This window comes from Fundulus heteroclitus, chromosome 6 (assembly GCF_011125445.2).
Source record: "Fundulus heteroclitus isolate FHET01 chromosome 6, MU-UCD_Fhet_4.1, whole genome shotgun sequence".
Taxonomy (NCBI): domain Eukaryota; kingdom Metazoa; phylum Chordata; class Actinopteri; order Cyprinodontiformes; family Fundulidae; genus Fundulus; species Fundulus heteroclitus.
In genome coordinates, this window is record NC_046366.1 from 28148879 (window position 1) to 28176410 (window position 27532).

The following is a 27532-nucleotide window of genomic DNA, read 5'->3' on the forward strand; positions in this document are numbered from 1 at the left end:
ACTGGGGCAAGAACGTGAAGAAAACAAAGCAGATGGTTGTGGACTTCACACCCACTGCCCTCTCTTCATCGTGGTAGAAGTTGTAGCGATGATTCTCCTCCATCATCAACTGGTGTGTGAGCTGCTCATCTGCAGAGGGTGATGCGAACAGCACAGAAAATAACCTACTGAAGCATGCCGTCCATAGAGGACAAGCTTTACCTTAGTATTGACACTTGGTCCCTATATGTGTCTGGTGACTGTAACTTAAGGATAATGAGCTTTATTTGTCATTATACATAATAATGTGTAATGACATTGTGTGTACCTTGTATGTAAAAGGTACATACGGGTCTGGAAACGTGAAGCCAGTGATATTATTTATTTTTCTTTCCTTCAGGACAATATTTTACCTTATGTTGCTTACTTTAAATCTTCTCACTATTATATATTATTATAGATTGCTTCTTGCCTTGGCTTTGCATTTGTATCACAATATATAGGATCTGAAAAAGTGTCACGGTATGATTATTAATTCCACTAATTAATGAATTAACGTGTATATGTGGGGGGATTATTTGATTCCAGTTCTAATCTGCCCTTTTAAAAAAATCATTGAATATCTTTATTGAAATTTGGCCCCACTGAATCAGACAGACCTTGTTGGGAACATCAAATATTGTGCATGTATTTAATAACCTATCTAGACTGTTTCACTGACACAGTCTGGACCTCAAATGGGACCCTTAAACACAGCCTCCACGCCCAATAAAAGTCTCCTTGGGCGGGGCGATGACTCGGGTGTCTGAACTCACTCTTTAAACACTCCTACCGGGGCGCAGGACGCGTGAAGGACGCGTAAAAAGGAGCCCAGCTGCCTCTATTGAAAGCCACAGCGCTGAAGCGTTCGGACTCCTCTTTTACATCCATGTGCGCGTTTTTTTTTCTCCCCTGCGAACCTCGGATGCTTTTATTTCTTGCAGAATCGGAGGCCCGTTTTCTACCATGATGCTCGGATTTTGCGGGAGTTTTTGCCCCCAACTCTGGATTAAGCCGGGATTTCTGCGGCAATAACTAAAGAGGAAACAAGAGCGACGCTCTTCAGCGGGAGTCGCAGGGAAGCTCGTTCAGTTTGCAGAAGAGCGAAATGGAGCTGATTCCTGCAGTGGTTCTTGTTGCTTTTCTAGGTGAGATAACTTTATATTATTGTTTTTGCTGTTGAAAAAAAAAGCGGTGCTTGAGTTCCCTCCTTTCATACCATCGCACCTGCTAACTAATTCTTGAAGCTTTATAGAGCACCAACCAATATAAGTTATATTTAGTTAGGTGGTTCAATTTAAAACTTGCTTGCACGTTGTAGTTGTTCATTATGCATAGAGTGGTATGCATATGCGAGGAAGACTGCTGAGTTGACAAATGTTCAGCAGACCAGAGTTGACAACCTGCACAAGTCTGCTGAGCAACAAAAGGTAATCGCTGATGAAGCTGTGTGCTAAGCATGGTAATGGAAAATTTAGTGGAAGGTAAAAGGTGGCGGATTGAGATGCACAAACAGCAATATCTTATAGTAAATTAGGAGTAGGGCTCAGTTCATTGATCAGATGTGAGCTTTTATTGTGCAGATGCCACCAGCATTTTGACGCCCTGATTGAACACGGATGGTGGTGAAATGTTCATCTAACAGGAAGGTTACATAATAAAAGCTGAAAATTAGTTTGTAAGCTCCAGCCCTGCTTCATATCCCACCAAGTTCAATGTCCTTCAGCTATCGTTTGGGCAAAGAATCCATATTTCAGTCATCCAATTGGAGAACATATTGAATGTTGAGAGACAGCAGGTCTAATAATAAAGATGCTCTTAAAGCAACCTGGGCGTTTTTTTTTAACGCTTCAACAGAGCGACAGGCTCCACGCTATTGGTGCAGTAATTCAAGCAAAAGGAGGCCCAATTAAGGATTAATTCCATACAGGCTACACTACATTGACACACCTTTTCACCAAGCTGACGTTTCTGTTTTCAAATCCCTTTAGTTGGTTCAAATTTTCTAGGAAATGTAATTTTGTGTTTTCATGGGTTTTAGTCCAACAATCATCACATTTAACAACGTTAATCACTTGAAATGTATCACTCTGTGTGTAATCTCACTTTTGTCTGTAACTACGGGGGGGTAAATTACCTTTTAGATTGTATTGTAGTTAATTGATTCCTGCACCTGTTAATCAACAAGGCTTCCATAATAACGACTCCTTTAGTGACTCCTGTTTGAAGGTTAGAGGGCGAGACGAGCCCTCCCCGAGGCTGCTCTGCAGATGAAAGCTCCGGGAGGGTTAAGAGCCACTTTAAACATCCGTCCCTGATAAAAACCCGTGTCTGAGCAGCGCCGGATTATGGGCCCGCCGTTGACCCGCTCCATCTGCTGCAGATGACAGTACAAAGCAATATTTTGGCAGCAGGCTTAAAGAGCTGGTGCAGATAAAAAGGACGCTTCGGCGCTCCGCTTATTCTAAAGTGTCTTTAAGTGTCTTGAGGTCTAAATTAAGTGGTGTGTTATAGCAGGTTCTCATAGAGGCAGTGAATGTGCTCTGTCGGTGTGGATTGCAGTGCGCTGGAAATTTACTGGGGGAGAAAAACCTCAAAACTGACATGCCAAGTGTTTTTTTTTAAAAAGAAAAAAAACAGAAACAGCCGACTGAATCTGTTCTGTCACATCTTTATGAACCTCTAAAGTTAAGTTAACTTAACTATTTCATCAGTTTTAGGTGTTGCATTTAGTGTGAACAGGAAGTATAAAAATTGCACATTAAAAATATCCTTAAAATAATAAAAAAAGGGCTTCATGTTTGAAAAGATAGCTGTAATCACAACTATCCTTTATTAGTGTGTTTTGCAGTTAAAAATTATTCTTTCAGACCATTTATGACACGTTATTGCTTTCAGTTGTTTTAAATAAAGTAGCTGAATAAGGTCACAAGTTAGTTAGCCAATTAAAAGCTCAATTAGCGGCTGATTTCTGCACGTTTAGAGGAACCTGTTGGATCTGAAAATACTGGATAAGCGTTTAAACATCCGAGCCTAAATGAAGCTTATTTAGGAAATTTTATTTTCTTCTACACTAACTGAATTTCAGTCTGAGCGGAGCGCCACCTGCCAAATCCGATAAAAGCAGTCAAGAGTGGGCTTCTGGGAACAAATGCGGAGCAGCGATGCTCGTCAGCGGTCTGTTTCGGTGCAAACACGCAAGGAGAATCTTAACTCAGAATGCTATCAACACTAATGTGGTAATGATGGAAATTATCTTTAAATTTTAAGCCAATCTGTTCCTTTCTTTAGTCTTTTTCACACTCGGGTGTTGTACATCCCTAAATCGTACAGATACAGACGTTCATTATGAGCTCATGGCAGATATCTCTGCTGTGGAACCTCCTACATCCAGTGCAGACATGGACGATTGGATGGATGTGTGGAGGGTTTGTCAGACCGATGGATGACTGATGAATGCAGAGACAGAACGGTGGATGGATGGATGGATGGATGGATAGATTGATGTGTTGAAAAACAGATGGAAATAGTCAAATCCATGGAAAAATGGATGAATAAGCACGGACGGATGGACTAAAGATGGTTGATTTGGAAACGGACAGATCAATTAATGGGCAGATGGATGGATCTAGCTCATGGAATAAAGTCTTGATGTAAAATTTTTATTTTCCATACATCATTTTCTTCTTTTTTTTTATTATCCAGGCATTGCAGATTTTTCCCGAACCGTGTCTTCCTGCATGTCTGCGGCGCCTAAACTCTCAAACATGGTGATACTTCCCTGTGTTGTTCAGGCTTCCTGTCACACCGACTGACCTTTTGGATCCGCGTCCATGTTGCTCTAAAACAGTCAAACAGTCCTCAAACGAGCAACTGTTTTAACGTTGGCCCTTTTTTCGTCTCTGCTCCTCAAACTCTGAGATAAAACAAACAAAAGCCCTTTTGTGCGGTTTCCGGCTGCGGCGCTCTGGACCTTTCTCTTCCTATAAATGATGTGCCGTCTCCGCTGTTGTCAGCGCTCCCAGTGCTCTTACCTCACCGGTGGGATCAGGCCAACTGGAAATGTTCGCTGTGGTTTTTAGGGCTCTGGGAGTTTTGTGGTCACTTTGATTTGAGGTAGCTTGGGAAAGCAGCAGCAGAGAACGTCTCAGTTGTTATGATTATTGCCTTTAATGAAGGAAGAAGTTAGAAAAAAAAGAATATCGATGGAGCTCCGCTTGTTCACCTGTTTAATGTGTGAAAGGAAGATGTATGAGACTTCGACGGGGTACACTTGGGCTCCTTATAATCATTTTTTCATTCGTTTTCCCCCGCCGGTCTGTTTTTCATTTTGCAGTCGGTTCGATTTTGGCTCTAAGGTAAAAAGATGTGTAATTGTGATTTTAAAAACTGCTCAAAGTAATGTTCACCGTCTCAGTGTGAAGTTGAGATTCTTACAGGATGTGGATGAAAGCTGCTGAATTTGGATCAGGTCTGTCTGGCATCAGTGTAAGCAAATAAAAGAGACCAAACATCTCTGTCATCTGCCAGAAAGTGAACAATGTGATGCTCAGATCAGACAGACTGTGTAAAGAAAATCGCCGAGTCAGCAGAAAGCAAAAGCAGTATTGTGGTGAAAGCGACTCCCCATTGCTAAGGGGCGGACCAGTTTCAGTTTAATTTGCATGTTATCTAAGCCATAACAAGGCCTTTTTGGGCAATAATATAAATGATTTGAATTGAGAAAGATTTCTGGGTAGGAAAGCTAAACATCTTCAAACTTTGGAAAAAAGTCCAGTTGTTTTGTTGTTTTTTTTAACTTCATTAGAAAGCAAAAGCAGTATTATAACTATTATTATTGTTGTTATTATTATTAATTATTATTATTATTATTATTATTATTATTATTATTATTATTATTATTATTATTATTATTAGGAACGCCCCATATCTAAGTGCTAAACAGACAGACCAGCAGCATGATTGTCCTTATTCTACGTCCACATAGTTGAGGCTGTAGGTTGTATGAAAAAGACGTATAAAGAGTTCTTTTTGGGTTGTGAGAATATTGGCGTCGTGTTACATCGGTTCCTGACCGTAGGCACAAGAGCACTTGAGTTATGCAGCAGGAAAATGAGCCGACGCACAACAGCAAGCCCACGTGTGAATGACTAAAAAAAAACAAACAGAAGGTTTTGGTGTGGCCTAGTCAAAGTCTGAGCGTTAATCCGGTTGAGATGCTGACCTTAAAGAAGTTGTTCAGGTTTGAAAACCTTCCAATGTGCGTCTTCACTGATTACTCAGTTTGTTCAGGTGGCCAGATCAAAAGAGGGTCTTGTTGGGTAAAAACTTATTCAGTTTCCAAATAATGGCTTTATTTTTTAAAGGCTTTAACGACTGCCCATTACTAAGGGGTGGACCTGTTTCGGTTGAATTTGCACATTGCAAAAAAAAAAAAAAAAAAAAAAAAAAAAAGAATTTGCACATTGCCTAAGTCATTACAAGGCCTTTGTTTGGACAGTAGTATAAAGCTTGATGCTCCACATTACTCCAGACTTTTTGAATTGAGAAAGCTTCCTGGAGAGGAAGCGAAACGTCTTCAACTACGGAAAACAAGTCCAGTTGTTTTGTTTTTTTACGTTTTTTGGAAGAGTTTCCAAATAACCAAGACCACAGAGCTGTTGGGGACTTTCAAAGCTGCCAAAACCTTTTCACCCTTCCCCAGATTTGTGCTTCGTCTCTGAGCTCTACAGACAGCTTTTTTGTGTTGTCAGCTGTGAGAACCTGTGTGGTGAAAGTTTGGACCTTGCCAAGTCGTGTCCAAGCAACTGAACACCAACCGAGTTGTAGGAACATCTATAGGGGAATCAGGGGGACACAATTACAGTGTTCCCCCCCCCCCCCACACACACACACACACACACACACAATAAAGTAAATAAACATTTTCTTTGTAAAAAAAAAAAAAAAGATTTAAATCAAAAACTGTGATTTTAATAAATAAAAATGTATTCACATGAAAATGTTATTTATTTAGAGGAAATCTTCTTCTACAGTTCATTCATTCTTGCTGACAATAATAATAATAATCATAATAATAATAATAATAATAACACATTGTTTTATTATGTGTTCTGGTTATTTGAGCATGATTAAACACGCTGCCTTTAATGTGGCTATAAAACAATTTGTTGCTTTTTGGGGTGTTTTTTTTTTTTTTTTTTTTTTTTTTTTGAAGGTGTGGGGGATTGTGGGTGTGTGAACCCAGTTGGGACATAGAAGGGGTGCATGGCTAAAAATCGTTTGGGAACCGCTGTCCTATAACTACAGAAATGCAGAAGTGAGACGACATGAATACTTTCTGGATATGCTGTATGTTTTGTACCACTCATCCTATAGAATAGGGTCTCTCTGCATTTCAAAAACTTCCAAGTTTAATTCAGCATATTAATGTTTTTGGTCTCACCTGCATGAAATGGTTTCCAGTTGAAAACGAATAAACAATCCAGCTCCCCGAACGTTGTGACTCAGCCAAAGCAGTGTAGCTGTTGCGGCCAGCCGAGTCTCCACACCGTGATGTGTTGATTTATACGGACCAAGCCGGGGCGAGCCCTGGTGTCAGACAGCTGGTGGCAGCTTTGGTTTTCACTGGACTTCTGGCTTCTTTTAATCAGATGGTCCTTTTAGTCCCTCTTTGTCTCTTTGGTCTCAAGTTAAAAGCACCAGAACAACCCGCGCCGGCATTCCAGATATTCGGATGCTATTTCCAGGCGAGTCAAGTCTGATAGAAAGAATTTAAGGCCAAGTCTTCGTATTTCAAGGTAGATTTTTATTATATGGGGGTATTACATGGAATAAAACCTCAGTGGAATGTGAGCCTCAGGGCCAGTCTTTGTCTGCGGGCTTTGAAAAATGCTTTCATTTCCGACATTTTATCTCTCCGAGCTCATTCCAGCGCTGAAGTTATTGTTTTCCATTTGGTTGGATGGAGAGCAGGCCGGCAGGAATCAGACGGGGGTGTTTTTTTTTTTTTTTTTCTCTCTCGCTGTATCCCAATGTCACACCTTTACCATTCTTACTTGGTTAAATTGTTTATTCGTGCCGCAAATTATCACACGATGGGACACATTTTCCATTCAGAAGAGGCGTCACAGGCCTGCTGTCAACATGAGTTAAAAGGATCAAACTACTCACACAAAGAGGTTTAAAGCTGTAAACCAGGGGTGTCAAACATGCGGGCCGGATCCGGCCCGCCGAACAATTTAGTCCGGCCCTGTGGCTAAATGCATTATCATTATTAAAAAAAAAAAAGGAAGAGAATGATAAAACAGTTATTGAAAAAAACATGTACTTCGTTTAATTGAAAATATGCAGTTCCTATATTGTCCACGAGGGGCGCTGTGTTTTAATTAGCAGATTAAGCTTCAGGTGTGGAAAAATTGAAATCATTTCATAATTTTTATCTGTTTGATGTATTTTGTCATGCAGGACAGTGTTTTTAAGTTCTAATAAATGTGAATAAATGTTTTTCAACATTGTACAATCACTGTGATCAGTTCTTATGCATAATGCACAAGTAAATGTTTAACTGAGTAAAAGTATTGTTGAAATTGCACATACTTTTCTTAAAAATGCTGAGGTTATTCATAATATATTGTGTAAAAGTGAAATTAATTTAATATAAAAATCAAGAACAAGTCCCCATTTATTAGTTCTATTTAATCTTGCAATGAGTTTACTCATGTGGCCCTCTTGAGATCAGATTAAGCTGTATGCGGCCCCTCAACCAAAATGAGTTTGACACCCCTGCTGTAAACCAATGGTTTTCTTCTTTCCTTGTTTAATCTCACTCTAATTTACTAATTTATGAGTCCCATTGAAAGTAGTTGTGCTTAATTTAGTAGAGTGTGAACATTTAATGACCCCTAAGATGATCCTCTAAATGCAATTATCGGTACTATTTGTTTTTTTCCCCCCCTCAGTTTGGGTTGAAGGCTCAACTCTGCCTTACTCCAGTCACCGCTCCTTGAGGAAAACCTTCGGTCTGTCCTCCAAAGACTCCCTGTGTAACCACATGCTGAAGCACCTCCACAACGGCGCCCGAATCACCGCCCAGATGCCTCCCAACGTGGAGGGCCACTGGGTCTCCACCAGGTTAGCTTGTTTTACCGCTGTAGCGGTACTTTTGCAGAAAGGTTTTAGTCTGCGCGCTGAATGAAAATGTTGTTGATGGCCTTGATTTTTGGTTTTGTCACAGATTGTCTGCCAAATGCTAGACATAAAGTAAGCAATCACCACTAGGATTGCATTTCCAGGATGTTTATCAAATTGGGTATAACCTATTTTGTAAAAGGGGGTCAGTCCAAGGAATCTTATTAAGCAAAATCCCTTGATAAGCCTTGTTTACATTTTAAAGAAACAGCAAACCTGAACTGTCTTTCTAACCTATTTTAACCTGTTTGTAACCTTGTTAGCATGTCTGCATTGTATGTTTATGTATGTTTAAGGACAACCTCAGCAGCATTACTCAGCACCTCACAGTGATGTATTTACTACAGTAATACATTTTATGCAATTTAAAGTCTAACTCTTGGACTGAAAAAAAAATCCTGAAAACCGTTGAATAACTTCCAGAACAAGGTAAATTTTGAATATTCATTTATCAAATTAAGTTTAAAAATCAAATATCACGCATTTTTTACATCTATTATGGTATTTCGCGTTTGAGTGCTGCCTCCGTTTACGATCGGCCATTTCCGACGTGTGACGCAGTTCAAGAACACCGAGAATGCGCAAAGCGAACTTGCATACAAACACACATTGTTTACATTGTACAAGGATATATATGGATGTTTTCCAGTATCTTCTTTCACACACCAAATCTGCTGATCCACGTCTACTTTGAGCAAGCGCTTTTAAAAAAAAATCGGCGAACTAAGTCCACAATAAAATTCCTTCTAGGTGCGTAGTTGTTGGCTGTAGTGCAGACAGCGGTGAAGTTGGCTTGACATTGGAAATTCAAGCTCCACGGAGTCAGCGGGATCTAGCTCACGGTTGATCCGGTTGAAGGACTCCGATTTCAGCCAGCGTCTCTCAGCTGCTCCCTTCTCTCATACGCGGTGGGACCGTCAACAAATCTGATTTGATTTTTGTTTCTCAAGAGTGCTCCGCTGACTCTGAGGAGCTTGAATGTCCAATGTCAAACCAACTTCACCGCGGTCTAGTGCAGGCCAGAAAGTAGCACTACATAGTTGGCCGAGGGATCAAAAGGTCCGAAAGAAATGGGATAAATTCGTAAAAGAAACACGAATGGACTGGATTGCCGGCAGAGACGAAAGTGTTTTATGCAATTCACACTTCACAAGCGAGGTTATGAGGGTTACTTACAATGGAGCATGAGCTCTATGTGTTGGGCAGCGTTAGCTATAGTCTCAGGTTCACCTTGTTCAAACTCCGTTTCTTCGTATATATATTCGGTATCGGAGTCGCCGATGCTTGAGGTGGAGTTTGTAGATGTATCAGACATTTTTTTTTTATAATTTTTTTGTACGTAGAGTAAGAGTTATTAATTAAATTGAATAAATCGGGAGCAAAAGTCGTAGTGTTAGCAGCTGGATGCACGGTACTCGTTCTGTTTGTGACGTCACATTCCGGAGCAGCCCGATTGAGAAATGTTCGGGCTCTTTCGCTTATACAGCAAGTTTTATCGAAATTACTTCCAAACGGCGCACATAATTCACATATAATAGACATTTCTTTACTCTGGTGACTATTTGAATGCATCTGCGTTAAAATACATTCAGTCCAAGAGTTAGACTTGAACAAGGCAGAATAAAATAAACCGATCATCAGTTGTGCTTCTGGTTGACACGAAGATGAGTTTTACCAGGTTTATCGGAGTTCCTCTTTACTCTTTGTTGCAGCTGTGAGGTGAGACCCGGTCCAGAGTTTCTAACTCGCTCCTACAGGTTTTACCCCAACAACACCTTCCAGGCCCACCAGTTCTACTACGAGGACAACCACTGCACCAAACCCTCCTACACGTTGATCATCCATGGTCGGCTGCGCCTGCGCCAGACCTCCTGGATAGTCCGGGGCGGCACGGAGGCAGAGTACCACCTCCACCAGGTCCAGACAGTGTCTCACACAGCCGCCAAGGCCGAAGAGCTGAGCCAGAGGCTCGGCCGCAGTTGCAGAGGGGCTACGAAGGGCCCCTGGGAGCCCGACAGGATCTACGAGCTGTGGCACGAAGAGGGAGGCTACGACTGCTCCAGAGAGCTCAACTTCACCATGCACGAGCTGCAGCTGCTGCGGCTGGAGAAGCAGTACCTGCATCACAACCTGGATCACCTGGTGGAGGAGCTGTTCCTGGGAGACATCCACACCGACGCGACGCAGAGGCTCTACTACAAACCCTCCAGCTACCAGATCCCCCTGCAGAACGCCAAGGTTGGTCCCCAGTGCAATGTTTTCTTTTTAATATGCTTAGCTTGTCTGTTACCTTTAATATTTTTATGATACAAATGTGATATTTTGTTGGCAGCTTTAGAGAGAGTTATTTGCATTTCCAAAACCAGTAGCTGTCTTTAAATTTCATGAGCGCAATAAACTGATAGCTTTCTAAACGTAATTTAAACAACCTTTGAATCAGCCAGGCTGTCCGTGGTGTCACTGAACATGGATCTGTTCAGGAGAAAACAAAGCTGTAAACTGTGAATGTTTTGGACGAGAGTTTCCCTCCTTATGAGAGAAAAACAAGATTTGCAGAGTTTCCCCTTAAAGGTGAGGGCTTGGTGAGCGTTGTATTTGCACACAGGGGTACAGTTAGCTGTTATTGATCATTCTCTCCTGGTTTAAAGCTTTATTATAAACTAAAACTTGTACCCTTCACCATCAAACCTCATAGGATATTCTGAGTTGGTTCTTCTTCCTGGTTCTGTCCTAATTGGGCCTAATGGTGCCTTCTGCACGCAGGAAGTAAGCTTAGGTCGAGGTTTACATGTTTACATGTACAAAGCCACACCTCAGGGCACTTTTATGTTTCCTTGCCGATAAATGTAGCCAGAATAATCTGCGTGATGACTTTGGGTCAGTTTAAACAGAATCAATATTGTATTAGGGAGAAGCCCCAACCTTGTAGTTTTTTTTTAAGGGTGGCCGCATTTAAAAACTCCTAAAAGTTTTTTGGGGGGTTTTTGCATGTTACGGTCTGACAGATCAAGCTCAAAAAGTCAAGTCAGAGCCACTTTACTGAGAATTTAGCTACAATAAAATGTCCAGGCAGGGAGATATTCAGTATGCTAATTAGCAGATATCGTGCTCTGTTGATGTTTCTACGCTTCATTAATTAGCAAATGATAAATTAATGAAAACAACATTTTTTTTTGGGGGGGGGGGGTTTCTGTCAACTTATTTCAGAATGTTTTTGTGGTAAATTATGAAGAACTTGCACATCACTGACCTATATCTAATCCTTTTGGTAGCTCTGCTCCTATTGCTTGTCCTGATGGTGCGGTTGGTAAAAAAATATTTTGTTTTTTATTGTTTACATTGGTTAATGACCAGCACCAGGATCGGGGAGGTTCTCAAAGGGTTCACTGTGCTCGCTTATGAACAGTTTTATTAACTTTGTCGTATTCTATACTGTTAATATGCCCCCCCCCCCCCCCCCAAAAGGTGCAGCTGATGAACTGGGCTGTCATCACAAATAAGATTTACTGTTCTTTTAAAATGGCACCAGATGTTGATACTCCTTTTTAAAGAGTTGTTCAAAACATTTCCTGGTTTGTTTGTTTGTAAGTTGTTGTTTTTTATTTGTTTTTAAGATTTCCACCTCAGGTAACTAATTTTACCTGAGAGTTGCACGTTAAATAAGTAAACTGCTGCGCTCTTCCCTTGCGCCTGTTCTCCGTCTCACTCAGTGGAGTAGCAACACAGCAGCTTATGTGAGAAACTGCAAAAGAAAAGAACAGCTCACAACTGTGACTCCATTCCCACTGTTTGTGTTAAAGAGCCAGTCAGTGGATTCGGCTCATTGGTGAACTTCACAGACTCTAGATGTCGAACAAAGCCAGAACATTTCTTTCTTTTTTTTCTTTTTTTGGGGCTGTTGAGGCTATAATCTCCCTTACATGCAAGTACTACAAAAGTCTCCAAAGATTTTGTTTTCTGACATCTATTCCTCAGCTTGTGAGTTTTCGTTTCTTCAGGTGATGAGGGTGGAATCCAGATGCTCTTGGTTTGATTGGGCTCTGATTTATAACAGGAGTCCGTCTTTCACCAGCGGAGGGGGAAACAGTTTTCCCACCTGCAGATTTGACTTTAGTGTTTTGCTGGAACATTTTTCTGGGTCCGGGATGGGGGGCGTGTCTTCTATCTCGAGCATGAGACTTGGTATGAAACACCCCCTGTCACCTCAGAGACCACACACACATTTTCAAGAGCGTGACCTGACCTTTTAAAAATGTTTCTACAGCCAGAGCTGGGAAAGCACATTTTGAAACATGTTTAACTCAAACAGTCTAAAAAGGAGTGACCTTCTAAACAAGTGCAGGCCATCAACATGTCAAGTAATATTTTCTTAAATCTTGCTGTATTTTGAGTGAGAAACCCCCCACCACTCTTTGCATGTTGCTTTTCTTGTCAGAGCGTATGTTAATATAAATAAAGCCCTTTAACCTCGCCCAATTAGCAGTTGCATTAAGAGAAATCAGAGCCTGTGTTGATTTCATCTCAAAATCTAAGATTTGCAAACCCGTCTCTCTCTCTCTCTCTCATCTCTGCTGTGCTGACAGGATGTAATTTCTCTGTTTACACTGCTGAACAGGAGTTTCCCTGCTGGCTCAAAACCCAAAGTGATGTTTTCACTGTCACAGTCCGCAAAGATTACAATGAGATCCTGCTGGAGTCAGCTATATAAATAAATACCCTTTTTTTTTTACTGGCATAATGGGCCGTGGTGTTGCTGATCAGAACATAAACAGAGCGTGGAAGGATCACACGAGCTTCCCTGTTGGGCTGTAATGACCACAGCCTCGCTCCTAACGCACCCTTTGGCCTGAAGAGGCACAATGTGAAGCCAGGGCATATCTCTGGGAACAATTAGCATTCGGTATTCGTAGAATTTGGCATCACAAATCTGTGTTAAATATTGCAGCAAGCGCAGAACGGCTCTGGTTTCACGTGTGCCTGAGGCTCGAGTCAAGCTGTTGCCCGGTTCTTTCTTTCTTCCCTCAGTTTTCTTATTAAAATAAAAATCAGGTTTTATTCTTGGCACAGCGATCCATGTTGAGGTGCAGTCAGACCACAACTCTCGCACCTTTCCTTTTAATGCGAGGTCACCGACGTGATGAAGATAATTATCGTATTGTGGTTTCCAAATGAATTTATTCTAAATTGCAACTTGATAATGGCCTCTTTAAACGTGGAAATATAGAGTTTCTAACCTTAATGGTGCAGCAGGAGACTCTCACATTATTATTATTATTAACTGTAGAAAGAAGCAACAAATGTTGTTCTGTTGCTAAACATCTGTACTGTCATGTAATATATTAATATAATATTATAGCACAATACTATTGCATTAATAATGCAATATAATGTTATCTAAATATTGTATTTTATTACTCTTCTACTTAAAGCTAAAAATAACTTTGCTGTTTAGTTTTTCGGTCCTTATTTGTGGAAAAACCTTTTTGCTATTCTGCTTTACTTTAAACAACATGAATGTCTTTTATAAATGAATATGAAATGTTTTAAAATGGCCATGTTTGTCTCTCTTGTTAGCATAGGTAAAGTGCTGGGGGAGGGAGGGGGGTCATGTTAATGTATATGCTGCATGGCCAGAGCAAAACTGGTCACTGTGGCATATTTTTATGGATAGTATGGAGGAAATCTGATCATTTTAAAACCCTTGACACCTGTGACCAGCCTAAGCCCATTCTGTAGCTGTCCCATCAGTGTTTTTAACAACTCTGTTGGGGATCTAATGCAGTTTTACACTGTCACAGCAGGGACATAGCTGCATTTTGTGAATTGCTCCAAACACGCTCCAAATGGTCGATATAAGCAATAATGACGTGTCTATGCTGAGGATGCTAAAATATATCAAACCTTAATGAATTGATCTGTAAAAGCAAATATGTATTTTTTTTACCACATTCAATTATTTCAACTTAATCATGAATCAATTTTACACATGAAATATGTTTTTATCAGTTATCCCTTCATATATCCCTTCGTATAATTAAGATACTTGCGTCACAAAGAAATGCTAGCATGGAAAGTTTTAGCTGCCATAAACACCCAAGCTAACGGCGGCTCAAACCGAATTTCCTCCATCAAGACGATCTAAAAGTAAAACTTTTTTTTAAATCTTTTCACGTCGACTTTATTTCATAGGCAGTGTTTTTGTGCCCCGTTACTTTTAAATGTGGCGGTTTAAATTGAGCTACTTCCTGAGGCGAGAGCTTTCATGTCGCTACGCTAACTGTGTGCATGCCGGTTGCTAAACCAGCCAAAAAATATGCATACCCTGTCAGGACTTGTTCTTTCGCTATACAATATAATCTGACCTGTACATATATATAATTGCAGTCAAGGATTTTGAAGCCAAGCGTTGGAGGGGATTTGTAGCTTTTCTCCTGTCCTAAAATAGTCAACATTTTAACATAGGAGGTCAGATGTGTATAAATCCTCAAACATTATATGGAAATCCTTCATGAAGGTGCACATCAGAGACAAGCGTCTTGTATTACGTTGGATGGATGTTTGTCAACACTTCTTAGCAGTATTAGAGAAGTTAATTTAAATTAGTTGATTTCTTGTCCCATAGTCCCTACATTGTCAATAGGGTTGAGGTTAGGGCCTTGGAAAAGCCATTCAATCTTAAAATTAGCCTTCTCTATGTGTTTAGGTTCATCATCCTGGCAATTCACCCTTTTGTGCGCAATTTCTAACCACCTAGCTTTTGATTGGAGATAAAGGATTTTGCTGTAGACCTCCTCCGTCCCCAGTGCCTCTAGTAGGAAAACAAGCCCACAGCATGATGCTGCCACCATGTTTGATAATTGGTGCAGTGTGTTTAGGTTTTAAAACCTCACCTGCAATCGTCCAAACATTTTTATTTTTTTTTTACATTGTGGCCATAAAGCTTGATCTGTCTCATTTGACCACACAATTTTTTTCCCCAGAAGGTATTTGGGGGCTTGTCTGTGTGAACAGCTGCAATTTTTGGTCAAGCTTGAAGATGTTGATTTTAATGTTTTTTTTTTCTTCCATGTTAATGTTTAACTTCCTTCACCGTGGCCAGAAAAACCGGTTTGTCCAGCCGAAAAGCTCAAGTCCTGGCTGATTTTCTTTACTCTCAGGTTCACTTTGAATCTCCTATTTGATCTTGACAAAGTGGTGACGTACTTCTAACTAGCATACAGGCGTCTACAGATCTTAAATGAGTATCCTGTTGGGTATTGGTCAGTTAAATATCAGCTTACAAAAAAATGCTGGCACAGAGTAGCTGCCAGCTGCTCTCCATCATGATCACTAACAGGAATCTAATAGGCTTTCACCTGTGGAGGCGAGTTTACATTTTTCCCTAAACGAAGCAGAAACAAAAGTGATTATTGGAGACAGATTCATCTAAACACAGATGAATAATAATGTAACTAATAACTAATGTAGTAACTCATGGACAAGCCCAGTTGGAATTAGTTTTCCAGCTGGCTCTCAAGCTCTAAATGCTTAAAGTTAAGGTTGAACTGCCTGTAGATGTGTTTTTTTTTTTTTGTCTTATCAACCCTGATTTTCATAATTCTAGTTGTCTACTGACATGAAAGTGTAGCTGAATTATTTATCAGCGGTGAACTATCAGTAAATTTGGTTGTATTGTAAGTTTCTTGCCGTTCACATACTGTTCAGCTCCACCACTTCTTTAACCAACTTTTTTTCTCCCTTATTCTGGGGGTTTTAGTGACTATCCGATCCATTAATTTTAAGTTGCTGTGCCCAGAACATACTGGTCCCAGCCCAGCACACTTGCTGGTGCCAGGATGTTCATTTGTGGTTACTGGGTGGAGCCCAGCAGTGATGCAAGAGAGAAATGTGTTTCTTTCATTTTCTCTCGCCCTGCCTCACCGCTACGTCACTGAGGGGCACTAATGACTACTTGGTCATGATCTATTTCAGGTCGCACCCTCTGTTTTTATACGTTCGCCTATAAGCCGTTTACCAAGCCTTCCTATGTTGCTTTAAGTTAACCTGACGTTGAATTGTGTTTTTTAACAATTGAGAAATTTAGCAGGGCATCATTTTATTGGAGAGATTCTGGTAAACAGACAAAATACAAATAATTTAAAAAAAGGCTTTATCTTAATTCCTTACACGTTTTCATTAAAAGGGAATTGGGCTTATGAGTGTACTTTATTTCTGCATCACTGCTTGTTTTTGTCCTCTGTTGTAAAAACAAGGAGTTTATAATATTCTCCCTGCTGACTTGTTAAACTTGTGTTTTGCTGTTTCTATCTCACTGATTGTTCAAAGAGTTTATCTCTTGCAAAGCTAACGTAATCAAACGGTTCCACTAACACAATTCATACGCAGTCTTAAATCACTTTCGTAAAATCGGGGGTGGGGGGGGGGGGGGGGCAGCCCAGAAGCACTGGAGTACTTTCTATGGGAAAGTAAAAGAAAGGGTTCCTAGAGCTGGAGACAGCAAAAGCTCCATTGGTGGCAACTAAACACAGAAATCTTGAGTCAGGAGCACTTTCTACGGGAACAACACAAACCAGAAACTCAACACAGTTAATGGTGGCAATAGCTCAGTTGTTCCATCTTAGAACGGAGACTCAGCCAAGCATAAAGAATTTATTTCTATGAAAAATAAAAGCTGTTTGCAACCGCCAAGAAAAGAGGGAGCTAAAAACTGAAGCGTTGCACTGCAAAAATCGAAAAAATAAGTAAAATGTTCTTAAAATTAGTGTTTTTGCCCTAGATTTGAGCAGGTAAGTAATATTATCTGCCAATGGAATGAGTATTTTGACCCCTAAAATAGGATAACTAGACATCCTGCACTTGAAATAAGACGATGGGGATGAATTGTTCCTATTTTAAATGCAAAAGTCTTATTCCATTTGCAGATCATCTTATTTACCTGCTCAAATCAAGGAAAGATCCACAAATTTTTAGGAAATATTACTTATTTTTAGTTCTGTTTTTGCAGTGTGTTCAGTTTTACAGTTTTCCTTAAGTTCAAAGACTAAAAGAGAGCTGAACCAATCTGAAATGAAAATCTCCATCAGCTGTAGTCGCACTCCATCAAACCTTTTGTTTATGGCAGGTTCTTACTTTGGGATAATTACGCTGCAAAGATAGTTAGAGGGGGGAACGGTGGGTTTATCTAAAGCTATAAGCAGGAGTAAAAGGACAAGAGCCAGCAGAGCTTCGTAAACCAGTAATTTCCACAGGCTCTTAGAACCGTCACAGTTTCCTGCAGGATTATAACAAAAAGCCTGATCCGTTTTGCATAGTTTTCACGGTCTGTCATTTGCTCATCACACCTTGTGCGCTGGTTTTGTCCAGATGTTCTGAGTGGAAGAATAAACCTGGAACCACCTAGGAAGAATCCTCACAAAAAATTATAAAAAATAAACAGACCGGCTCATTTTAAATGGTGTCATTCGGTTAGTTTTTGATTCCCTTTGGAGCTGCAATTCTTTCTTTTCTTTTTCTTTTTTCTAATTCTGCCTGTCTTGAAGCAGCTCTTGTACATATGAACAACTATGGTGGTAAAACTATAAAAGAAAAACAAATAGTCAGAGTCTGAAATCACAGAACGCCTCAGTCCCAGTCATCTCGTTAACCTCTCTCTCTCCAAAGTGCTTATGGAGCTGCGCTGGGAATATCTCCTCTGCACATTTCTCTCCTCCTGTTTTTTTCTTTTCTTTTGTTCTTCCTGAAAACATTTTGCAGACAGATTGTCTGGGAAAACGGTGATGGCGTTTAGTGAGGTATCAAACCACACCCACCCTGCAATAACAGAGTCAAACCAGCCTAGTGGGAGTTTAGTTTTTTGGAAGAGATTTTCTCGAATATCTCATGCAGGCTTCCAGTTGTTTATGCAGATGGAAAGCCACAGCTGCCCTCTGTGGACAAGACGTGATATTAGCCGTTACCTTGCTTTGCTAATGGTGATATTGCGTCACGGTGACCTTTTGTTCCTGCTCGCTGCTTGTTGCTACGAGTCTTTGATTACTCAGAGACAAAGCTGGAACATTTTGTGTTTTCTTCTTTCACCTCTAAGCGCCATCCGTCATCTTTTATGTGCATTTTGTGACGGAGTGCGCTAACGATGGATTTAACGGCAACTCAAGCTATGAAAGCCCGTGTTTGTTCTAACATATTTTGATCAATGGCTTTTTTTTTTTTTGGCACTGGTGGCCTTTATTTGACAGTATGCTGACAAAAAATTGGGTTGAGAAAGAGAGAGAGGAAAGGAGAAATGCGGCAAAGGTCAACGGGCCAGGAATCGATATGAGAAAATTTAAATAAGAGGAGGTGGAAGTGGAAGTATCATGGTTTGGTGTTGCTTTGCTTCAACAGGACCAGGCCTGCTCACCAACCAGCATAAATTCCTCCATCTATCAGAAGCTACTTGAGGAAAATGTGAGACTATCTGTAAAAACCAACAACAGAAAAACTAAACTAAAACAGAACTGGACCCCTTTAATGAGCTATAAGTAAGATATTTACTGTAAAATCAACCTAAATCCTTCTTATTTGTCCCCCAGGATGGAAGTAACACTCCCTATAAACAATCATTCCTCTCCATCAACAATGTCTTAGTCATGTTTTTCTCAAACCTCAAACCTAAAAGGTACGGTCTGGAACTACTTTGGTTTCAGAGTGTAGCCTGTGTTTACTTCCTGGTATTTTATCTTGGCAAAAGTGCAGCAGCCTGCTAACATGGAAGCCAGTAAGAGAAGCAGAAAAGAAATAAAACAGAACGCAACATCATATACCTATCCCATGGAAGTAAAAATTCACAACAACAGCAGCAACACCGTTTAAAAACGGCATATTAGATTGTTGTGATCGGAAACCTGTTGTACCGATTTGAGCCACAAGGTGTCAGTATTACAGCTACTTTAAAATGACTGAGAATTAAGAACTGGACTAATTAAGTCTTAGGCTGCATCAAAGCCCTGACCTGGATCTCAATGAGATGCTGTGGGGTTGACTTTAAATTGGCTGAACATGCAAACGTCTCGGAGCCGAAAGTGAAGAGTGAGGCAAACCTTTCTCAGACCAACGTCAGAGACTGGAGAGATGTCTACAAGAACTCAATCACTGAAGTTATTTCAGTCAAAGATGTTAAAGGAAATCTTTTTACACCACTCTATTTATAAAGCACAATAAATACAAAAACAAAGCTGACAAAATGCTGTATAGGACTATATAATATAAAACAATGCTGGTGAAGATTCTGTCATCCAGGTCATGGTCATTCCAAAAAAAAGTGAAAAACAAAGCAACTGGACTTGTTTTCCGTAGATAAAAACTGTTTTGTTTTTTACTTTTTTTGGAATATAAAACAATAAGAGTACAACATATATAATACATAAAAGCTCAGATAAAGTCAACATTTCACACTTGGGTCGAGACCAGGGAGTAAAAATTTGGTTTTAAAGGAGTTTAAAACATATTAATATTTTGTTGAACGAAATACATTTTTAAATAAGTAAATGGATTTCTATTCCAGAGATAAATACTATAAAAAGAAATTAGATAATGATTTGTGAATATTTACAGTTTTTTGGGGAAAAGCTGAATATTTAAAAGGGTGTGCTTACCTTTTTTACATGACTAACATGCCGGAGCCTCACTTGTAGCCTCCGAATGTTTGCTTTAATAACAACTCTTGTCATTTTCAAAGTGGGAGCTTTCACTTTCGTTTACCATGTGTATATATATATATATATATATATATATATATATATATATATATATATATATATATATATATATATATATATATATATATATATATATATATATATATATATATATATATATATATATATATATATATATATATATAATTTCTCTACAGGTGCAAAAGTGCTGTGTCACAAGATAAAGTTTTATAAATACTTTATTATTTCTTCTGTTTGGAGTATAACGATGTGAAATGAGGCGTAAAAGAAATGAAAATCTACAGAAACAAAATGATATTTCTTCACTGCAAAAATGGATCTAAAAATAAGTAAAATGTTCTTAAAATTTGTGTTTTCGATCTAGATTTGAGCAGGTAAATAATATTATCTGCCAATGGAATGAGTATTTTGACCCCTAAAATAAGATAATTAGACATCCTGCACTTGAAATAAGACGATGGAGATGAGTTGTTCCTATTTTAAGTGCAAAAATCTTATTCCATTGGCAGATCATCTTATTTACCTGCTCAATTCAAGGACAGATACACTAATTTTTAGGAAATATTACTTATTTATAGTTCCATTTTTGCAGTGCTGGCACTCCAGGCTTCTTAAGCCTCATTTGGGGAAAAAAAAAAAAATGCCCCCTGGTGGGTACCCATGATTTTACACATTTTAGGAAGTAACGCCGGTAAAGAAAACAGATTTTATATATCAAAAACTTACTTTTTCTGCACAGATATGGCTGTTTTTCAGGTACTAAACTAAACTCCTCCATCTTGACTAACTGAGCACGCCGTCTCTTTATTTTCAGAACCACGACCACGGCTGCATCGTCTGCCGGATCATCTACCGGTCGGACGAGTTCCACCCGCCCGTCCTGCCGCCGGGGGCCGACCTGACCGTGGGCCTGTACGGCCAGTGGGTGAGCCAGCGCTGCGAGGTGCGCCCCGAGGTCCTCTTCCTCACCCGCCACTTCGTCTTCCACGACAGCAACCACACCTGGGAGGGGCACTACTACCACTACTCTGACCCCCACTGCAAACACCCCACCTTCACCATCTACGCCCAGGGCCGCTACAGCCGAGGCCTGCCCTCCACCCGGGTCATGGGAGGGACCGACTTTGTCTTCAAAGGTTTTTGGCCTTTTTTCTTTCCTTCTTCCACTTTAATTTGTAATCAAGAGAAGAAATCTTTTGTGTCCTGGAGCCTTTGACTGGTACATTTACCATCGGATGATTCGTCCCAGCCTTCGTCTTTCACAAGACTCTGCTGGGGTGTGATTCTATGCCTTCACCTGATCCTCCTTTAAGATTAAAAGTTTAAAAAGGTTGCATACGTTTCTGCACAGAGGGTTCCTATGCAGTCTGGAAAAAGTTTGGAAAAGGAACACGAGAGTCTGGAAAGATTTTATTTTGTGAATTTATTCCCTGCCGTAATAATGTTGTCTGTCCATTCTTCCTTCCTGCCTTCTGTCCCTGTCTCCCTCCTTTTTATCCTCCTTTAAATTTGTATTGGGTCTTAACATATTCTTTATATCTTTTCTGAAACCCTCATCTTCTTCCTTCCTTCTCTTATGCTCTTGTATCACTTATGCATTTCCTTTCTTCCTTTCTTTGTGTCCTTCTACTCTTCCACCCTTTCCTTCACTCTCTCTTTTGTTCTTCCTCTCCTTCTCTCTTTGTCTGCTTTCTTTCTTCATGATTTGTCTCCAACATCCTTTATATTCTTCCCTTTCTTCCTTATTTGGGTACTGTCTCAAATATATCCTTCTGTTGTCGGGTTACAAACTGGGTATAATGGTGCTCAATGCAACATTTTTGTCCTCAAATTACTTGGAAGTAAAATTATTCAATAAAAGTGCACATTCCAATACGTTTTATATGGAATATAACAAATTTCTCATCGTGCAATCACACTGGCTTTTTAATCTGTTATCGTTGTCATAAACCTAGTTTTGATCAGTGAAGTAAATAAAAAGATTTAAAGCAGAGAATTTCTTCTGAATTATGTTTATTTTAGGTTTTTGAAGTGAACATTTGTGTCCTTAATGGATCAAAAGGGAAGCCAGTTTAAAATTGGCAACAAAACCAAACCAACAATCCCCACCTCCCCCCAAAAATGTGTGAGGTTGTTTGTTTGTTTTGTCAAACATCAGCAGTGACAAGTTATTATAATGGTAGATAATGGTAAAGTAAATGGGCCAGAATTATCTAAATTAAATATTTGGAAGCTATAAGCAAGTCTGACGTTGTTTAAGAGACTTGGCCACAAAAAGCAGAAAAATAGCATTATTCTGATACATTTTAAGGGTTTAGATTATAGGGTTTTATAAGGTTTATAGGGTTTAGATTTTTCTCTGCAATGACGTCAATGTCAACTTTATTTATATAGAACTTTACTACAAACAAGCAGCACCAACGTGCTGCACAGCCAGAACAAAATTATTGATAGAAGTTCAAAATAAAAGAGAGAACAAAAGGACATGAATAAAAAAAATCATTATATTAAAATGAACACTTTCTGGGGAGTTCAGCTAGCTTAAAAACAGCTGACACAGAATATCATGATATACAAGAACTCAAATTATTCACACCCCTTTAACAAGCTGTGTCTATTATCATAATTAAAACAGCATTTCAAAAAAATTGCTTGCTCCAAAATATGACTTTCAGTATCAAGAAGAAAATATGCTTTTGTAAAACAAATAAATAATTATACTTTTTTTTGTTGCTTCCACTGAATAAACACTGCAAAAACGGAACTAAAAATAAGTAATATTGTCTTGAAATAAGTGTATCTGTCCTTGATTTGAGCAGGTAAATAAGAAGATCTGCCAATGTAATAAGATTTTTACACTTGAAATAAGAACAACTCATCTCCATCATCTTATTTCAAGTGCAGTATATCTAACTAGAAAAATTTCTGAAGAAATTTAGCAAGGCGCCTGCCACTTGGTGCGTACCGTACCGTCAGAAATAGCAACAGGAAGCAACACTGCAAATTTCAGCTTCCTAAGGTCTTCACAGCCCCCGCAGCGGCTGTTGAAAGGTGCCATGTTAAGTCAATGGACCTCCTAGGAGCCTCTTGCTAGCAGCATTGTCATGGAGACTCACTGACAGCTGCAGCCCTCTCTGTCTGTAAAGGTAGAAGAACTCTGGCTAAGCAGCAGTTGGTAGGACCTTCCTAAAGCTATTTCCGGTAAGCAACATGCTAACGGTTAGCCGCTAGCATGGTTGTGTTCAGTATCAGCGGGTGATGTTACTCTGTTAGTTTGGTTGAAATCCTGTACTGAGAAGTGCCTAAAAAGGGAGAAAATCCTAAAATTCACCAAATCTGTAAAGCAGGAGTTTGTAGAAGCTTCTTATAGCTACTTCCGGTTAGCAACATGCTAACCGTTAGCCGCTAGCATGGTTGTGTTCAGTATCACTGGGTGATTGTACTCTGTCAGTTTGGTCAAAGTCCTGTACTGGGATGTGCCTCAAATAGGGAGAAAAAACGTTTTTTATAACGTTGCCATGGTAACTCAAAATGGCGGGTGGTACAAAAAAATACTTCATGGGATCAGCACACATGTTTTAATATACACACTGTGGGGATTATAATACAAAAGTCTTAGTCTCCCACGCCGGGAATCGATCCCACGACCTCTTGCATGCAAAGTCTGCACTTTACATCAAAGCTACTCTGCAGCACCATATATGGGCATGCATTATTGGGAGCATAAGGGGTTTGGTCCCCCATTGAAAAGCATTGGATGTTTGACACCTCATAGCTTGGAAATGCTTTATGCGACGTAGCCCAAATTTCTTGCGGAGCTTTCTCTCTAAAGTAAGAACAGTTTCTGTGAAGCAGAAGTTGGTGAGACCTTCATAGAGCTACTTCCGGTTAGCAACATGCTAACAGTTAGCCGCTAACATGGTTGTGTTCAGTATCACCAGGTGATTGTACGCTGTCAGTTTTGTCCAAATCCTGTACTGGGAAGTGCCTCAAATAGGGGTGCCAATACTTAATGTCACCAAACGTGACAAAAGTTCATGGGACAGATTGGCCTCCTTTAGAAACTCAGCCTCACCACATCTGGGCCCAGAACTCAACATTTGACCAAAATGGTGTGTAGTGCCATTTCCCACATGTGGGTGGTGCTGTATTGGCCAATTGGGTCATGTCTGGGCATCATGCCAGGTCCTGTTAGAAGCAAAGGCCCAATAGGAAAGCATGTGAAATCCAAAATGGCACAGAAAACTGACACATGACTGAAAGTCACATGAAAATTTTAAAATGTTAAGAGGAAGTAACTGTGCGAATTTCAGATTTCTACATTAATCACAGCCACTGCAGTGAGCGATGAAAGTTGCCATTGTATCTCAATGGAACGTCTCCCACTGGCCCTCAGAGTTCCGTCGTCATGGAAACTCACTGACACAGCTGCAGCGGCCAGTCTCCCGAAGTGCAGAGACTTTGCTCACAATAAGTCCCATTGGATTATAATGGAGAACTTTGCCCCAAACAACGCTTCATATCTCCTGATCCATAAATGGTAGAGACGTAATTTTTTATGCGTTTAGTTCGTAACGGATAGGGGAAGAAGAAAATCTATCGTTTTTTGCTAGAAAAAGTTTAATAAAGGCGTAAAAAATTATGATCTAAATGGGATTTTTATGGATTTTCAGAAATCCTCTTAAAACGCTTCCGAACAAATCGCTGTAGCTCAAAAAGTATAAGAGATATCAAGATAATTCTTTCACCATGAGTATCAGCAGGCTTTTGAGGACCATGAAGCTCATTTTTATGTTTGTACAAAAATCGGTGTAGACACAGCGACGATGTAAAAAAGTGGATGATGTGGGAAAATGCAGCTCCAAAGCGATTTTAGGATTTTGCACATTCGCTACTCCCAAACAAATTGTTCCTGCGGAAAAACCGTAACAGTTATCCACAAAATTCCTTTTTTGTGAGTGCCAGAAGGGTTGGGACATTCATGTGTGAAAGTCTCATGTCTGTACATAAAACGGTTTAGGAGTAGCGACGATGCGAAAACATGTGATGTTTTGGATTTTTAGACGTCATTTTTCAAAACCGCTCCATAGGAAATGAATGGGGGAGGTTTCGGGTTTGTGTCGGTCTGAGGTGATTTGCGAAAAATCTATAAATGCCACACCAATGAGGGTTACATTTCCCGAATCCTGACAAAAATTCCTACGTTTTGTTGTATAATTTGTCTACATAGAGTGAAAATTGAGCGAGTAAGGTCAAGTTGTTCGGAGTTTTGAAATCTTTAAAAAAGTCTTTAAAAAAGCTAGAGTGGCCCACTCTAGCGGTTGGAGAATTCCGTCATTGACTTTCATTGTAAACGATGATTTCGCTGATTTTTGGACATGAGCTTTGAGGAGTAACTGTGAAGAGACGATAAAAGATATCCACATCCCGTTTTTACTTCTGAGTAGGTCACAGATATATCTACAAACTGGAAGTTAAACGGTGTTCGTAGGTGAAAGCATGACGACACAGTACAGCGTTGAAAATGGTCATTTGGAGGCTTTTTTGAGGCTTTCTTTCTACCCGACTCCATTGATTATTATGGGTTTTTTGGGGGGTGGTTTTTCGCTAATTTTGTTGCCATGGTAACTCGAAATCCCAATAAAAGTAGTAGCACACTATTCCCGACCGAGCCGCAAGTTTCGGTACCTATATTGTGGGGGTGCACGCTACGGTTCGGGCTGCATTAATCGTGGAATAATAAAGAATATTAATAAAGAGTCCGTTTAGAGGTGAATAGTAATAGGCCCTGCCCATGCATTTGCAATGAGGAGGCAGTGCTGTGCTTCGCACAGCACTGCCTCCTCATTGCAAATGCTATGGCAGGCGCCTAATTATCTTATTTTAGGGGTGAAAATACTCATTCCATTGGCAGATAATCTTATTTATCTGCTCAAATCAAGGACAAAAACATTAATTTTAAGAAACTTTTTCTTATTTTTAGATCCGTTTTAGCAGTGAATCTACAATATTCAAATGTAAATGTTGCGTGTTTCCAAATATTCCAGCTTCTAAAGATACTGATAAACCAAACCTCAGCAGAGAACTGATCCTTCTCGTCTCCCGCCTCCTCTAGTGAACCACATGAGAGTGACGCCCATGGACGTGGCCACCACCTCCCTCCTCAACGTCTTCAACGGCGACGAGTGCGGCGTGCAGGGCTCGTGGCAGGTCGGCGTGGAGCAGGACGTCACGGCGACCGACGGCTGCGTGGCCCTGGGCATCCGGCTTCCCCACACCGAGTACGAGCTCTTCCGCATGGAGCAGGACGCCCACGGCCGCTACCTGCTCTACAACGGCCAGCGCCCCAGCGACGGCACCAGCCCGGACCGCCCGGACAAGAGAGCCAGCTCCTACCAGATGCCCCTGGTCCAGTGCTCGTCGAGCAGCCAGCGGTCCGATGGCGGCCGGGGGGACGGCGACGCGGACCGCTCTCTCCTGTTCCACAACGAGGCGTCGGGGCGGCGCGGAGGCGGCAGCAGATGCGCCGCTGCCGCGCTGCTCGTCGCTGCTCTGCTGCGACTGTGTCAGAGTTAGGCAGCTGTTTGGGCTTTTTTCGTTCCACGCAACCTTCAATCGGCGAGGGTTAGCGAGGAAAAAAAGTACTGAAATGTAAAACTGTTGGTGTCTAAAGGAGGGCGAGAACTGAATTCCTCTCCAGCAACCAAAGACTCGAACGCTGCTGCACCGCAGGAACTGCACTTTAGAGTGGAGCCACTGGTCTGTGGGTCCACAGCTACATGGAAAAACTCTTTATACCTACACAGATCTGAGATTATGTTTCCCTTTTCTGCATCGTCTTTTTATGTTTTTGACAACTCTGTCTTCTGGGGGGAAAAAACTCCTGGGCTACTGTTGACTGTAACGTGGCCCGCAGACCTTTTTTTTACACGTACACGTCTAAAGTGTTGCTTTTAGTCATTCAATGCAAACAGTGAAACTAATGGATTCATTACACACTGAAGGAAAATGTTCATGCATTTATTTCTGTTGATTTAGAGGACTATGGTTTACAGCTAATGAAAACGCAAAACTCTTGTCTCAGAAAGTTAGGGTTGGGCTCTAGGGTCTTATATCACCAGCTAACTTTTGTATTATTCAAGTTTAAATCTCTATTTAACCAGGAAGAGACTCACCGAGTTCACAAATCTCAGGCAGGCACACTAAAATGCTCCTGCAGTTGGAAAGCGCAGTTTTTCCTTCCACTAAACCTTCGATTCAGAGCATGCTAGGATGCAGCCTTCTGCGTTACCTTCACTCCAAGTTTCAGGGAACCGAGTCTTCCTGTATTCTGGTCGACTGAAATATGAAGTCATTCATTGAAAAGTCTGGTGAAGTTCAGGGAAAAGGGGAAAATTGAGTAGGAAAAATTGTAGAATTCCCACACTAATGCATATTTTACAAACTAAAAGATCAAATTCTGATTTTTTTTTTTACATTTTTAAATGTAAAAAGCATCTGAAGGCAAAGCTGTCCGCAGTACCCTTTCTAAACAATTACATTTTATTTATATAGCGACAATTCATGACACATGTCATCTCAAGGCACTTTACAGAGTCAATTTCAAT

At 40.4% G+C, this 27532-nt stretch overlaps 1 protein-coding gene across 1 annotated transcript; it reads left to right on the forward strand.

Annotated features, from left to right (window-relative positions):
- Positions 1-809: 809 nt before the first annotated feature.
- LOC118563479 (protein APCDD1-like) lies at positions 810-26557 on the forward strand. The gene is made up of 5 exons (XM_036138501.1): positions 810-1166; positions 7980-8151; positions 9921-10446; positions 20740-21061; positions 26041-26557. Exons 1-5 carry the CDS (start codon positions 1127-1129, stop codon positions 26499-26501), a joined length of 1521 nt encoding a protein of 506 aa, XP_035994394.1. The 5' UTR covers positions 810-1126; the 3' UTR covers positions 26502-26557.
- Positions 26558-27532: the final 975 nt, after the last annotated feature.

Bases quoted from the DNA above. Each gene is read 5' to 3' on its own strand.
- LOC118563479 (XM_036138501.1), top strand. From the start codon at position 1,127: ATGGAGCTGATTCCTGCAGTGGTTCTTGTTGCTTTTCTAG. The intron at 1,167-7,979 runs GTGAGATAACTT...TCCCCCCCTCAG, and splicing joins GGTTCTTGTTGCTTTTCTAG to TTTGGGTTGAAGGCTCAACT. The intron at 21,062-26,040 runs GTTTTTGGCCTT...CGCCTCCTCTAG, and splicing joins GACCGACTTTGTCTTCAAAG to TGAACCACATGAGAGTGACG.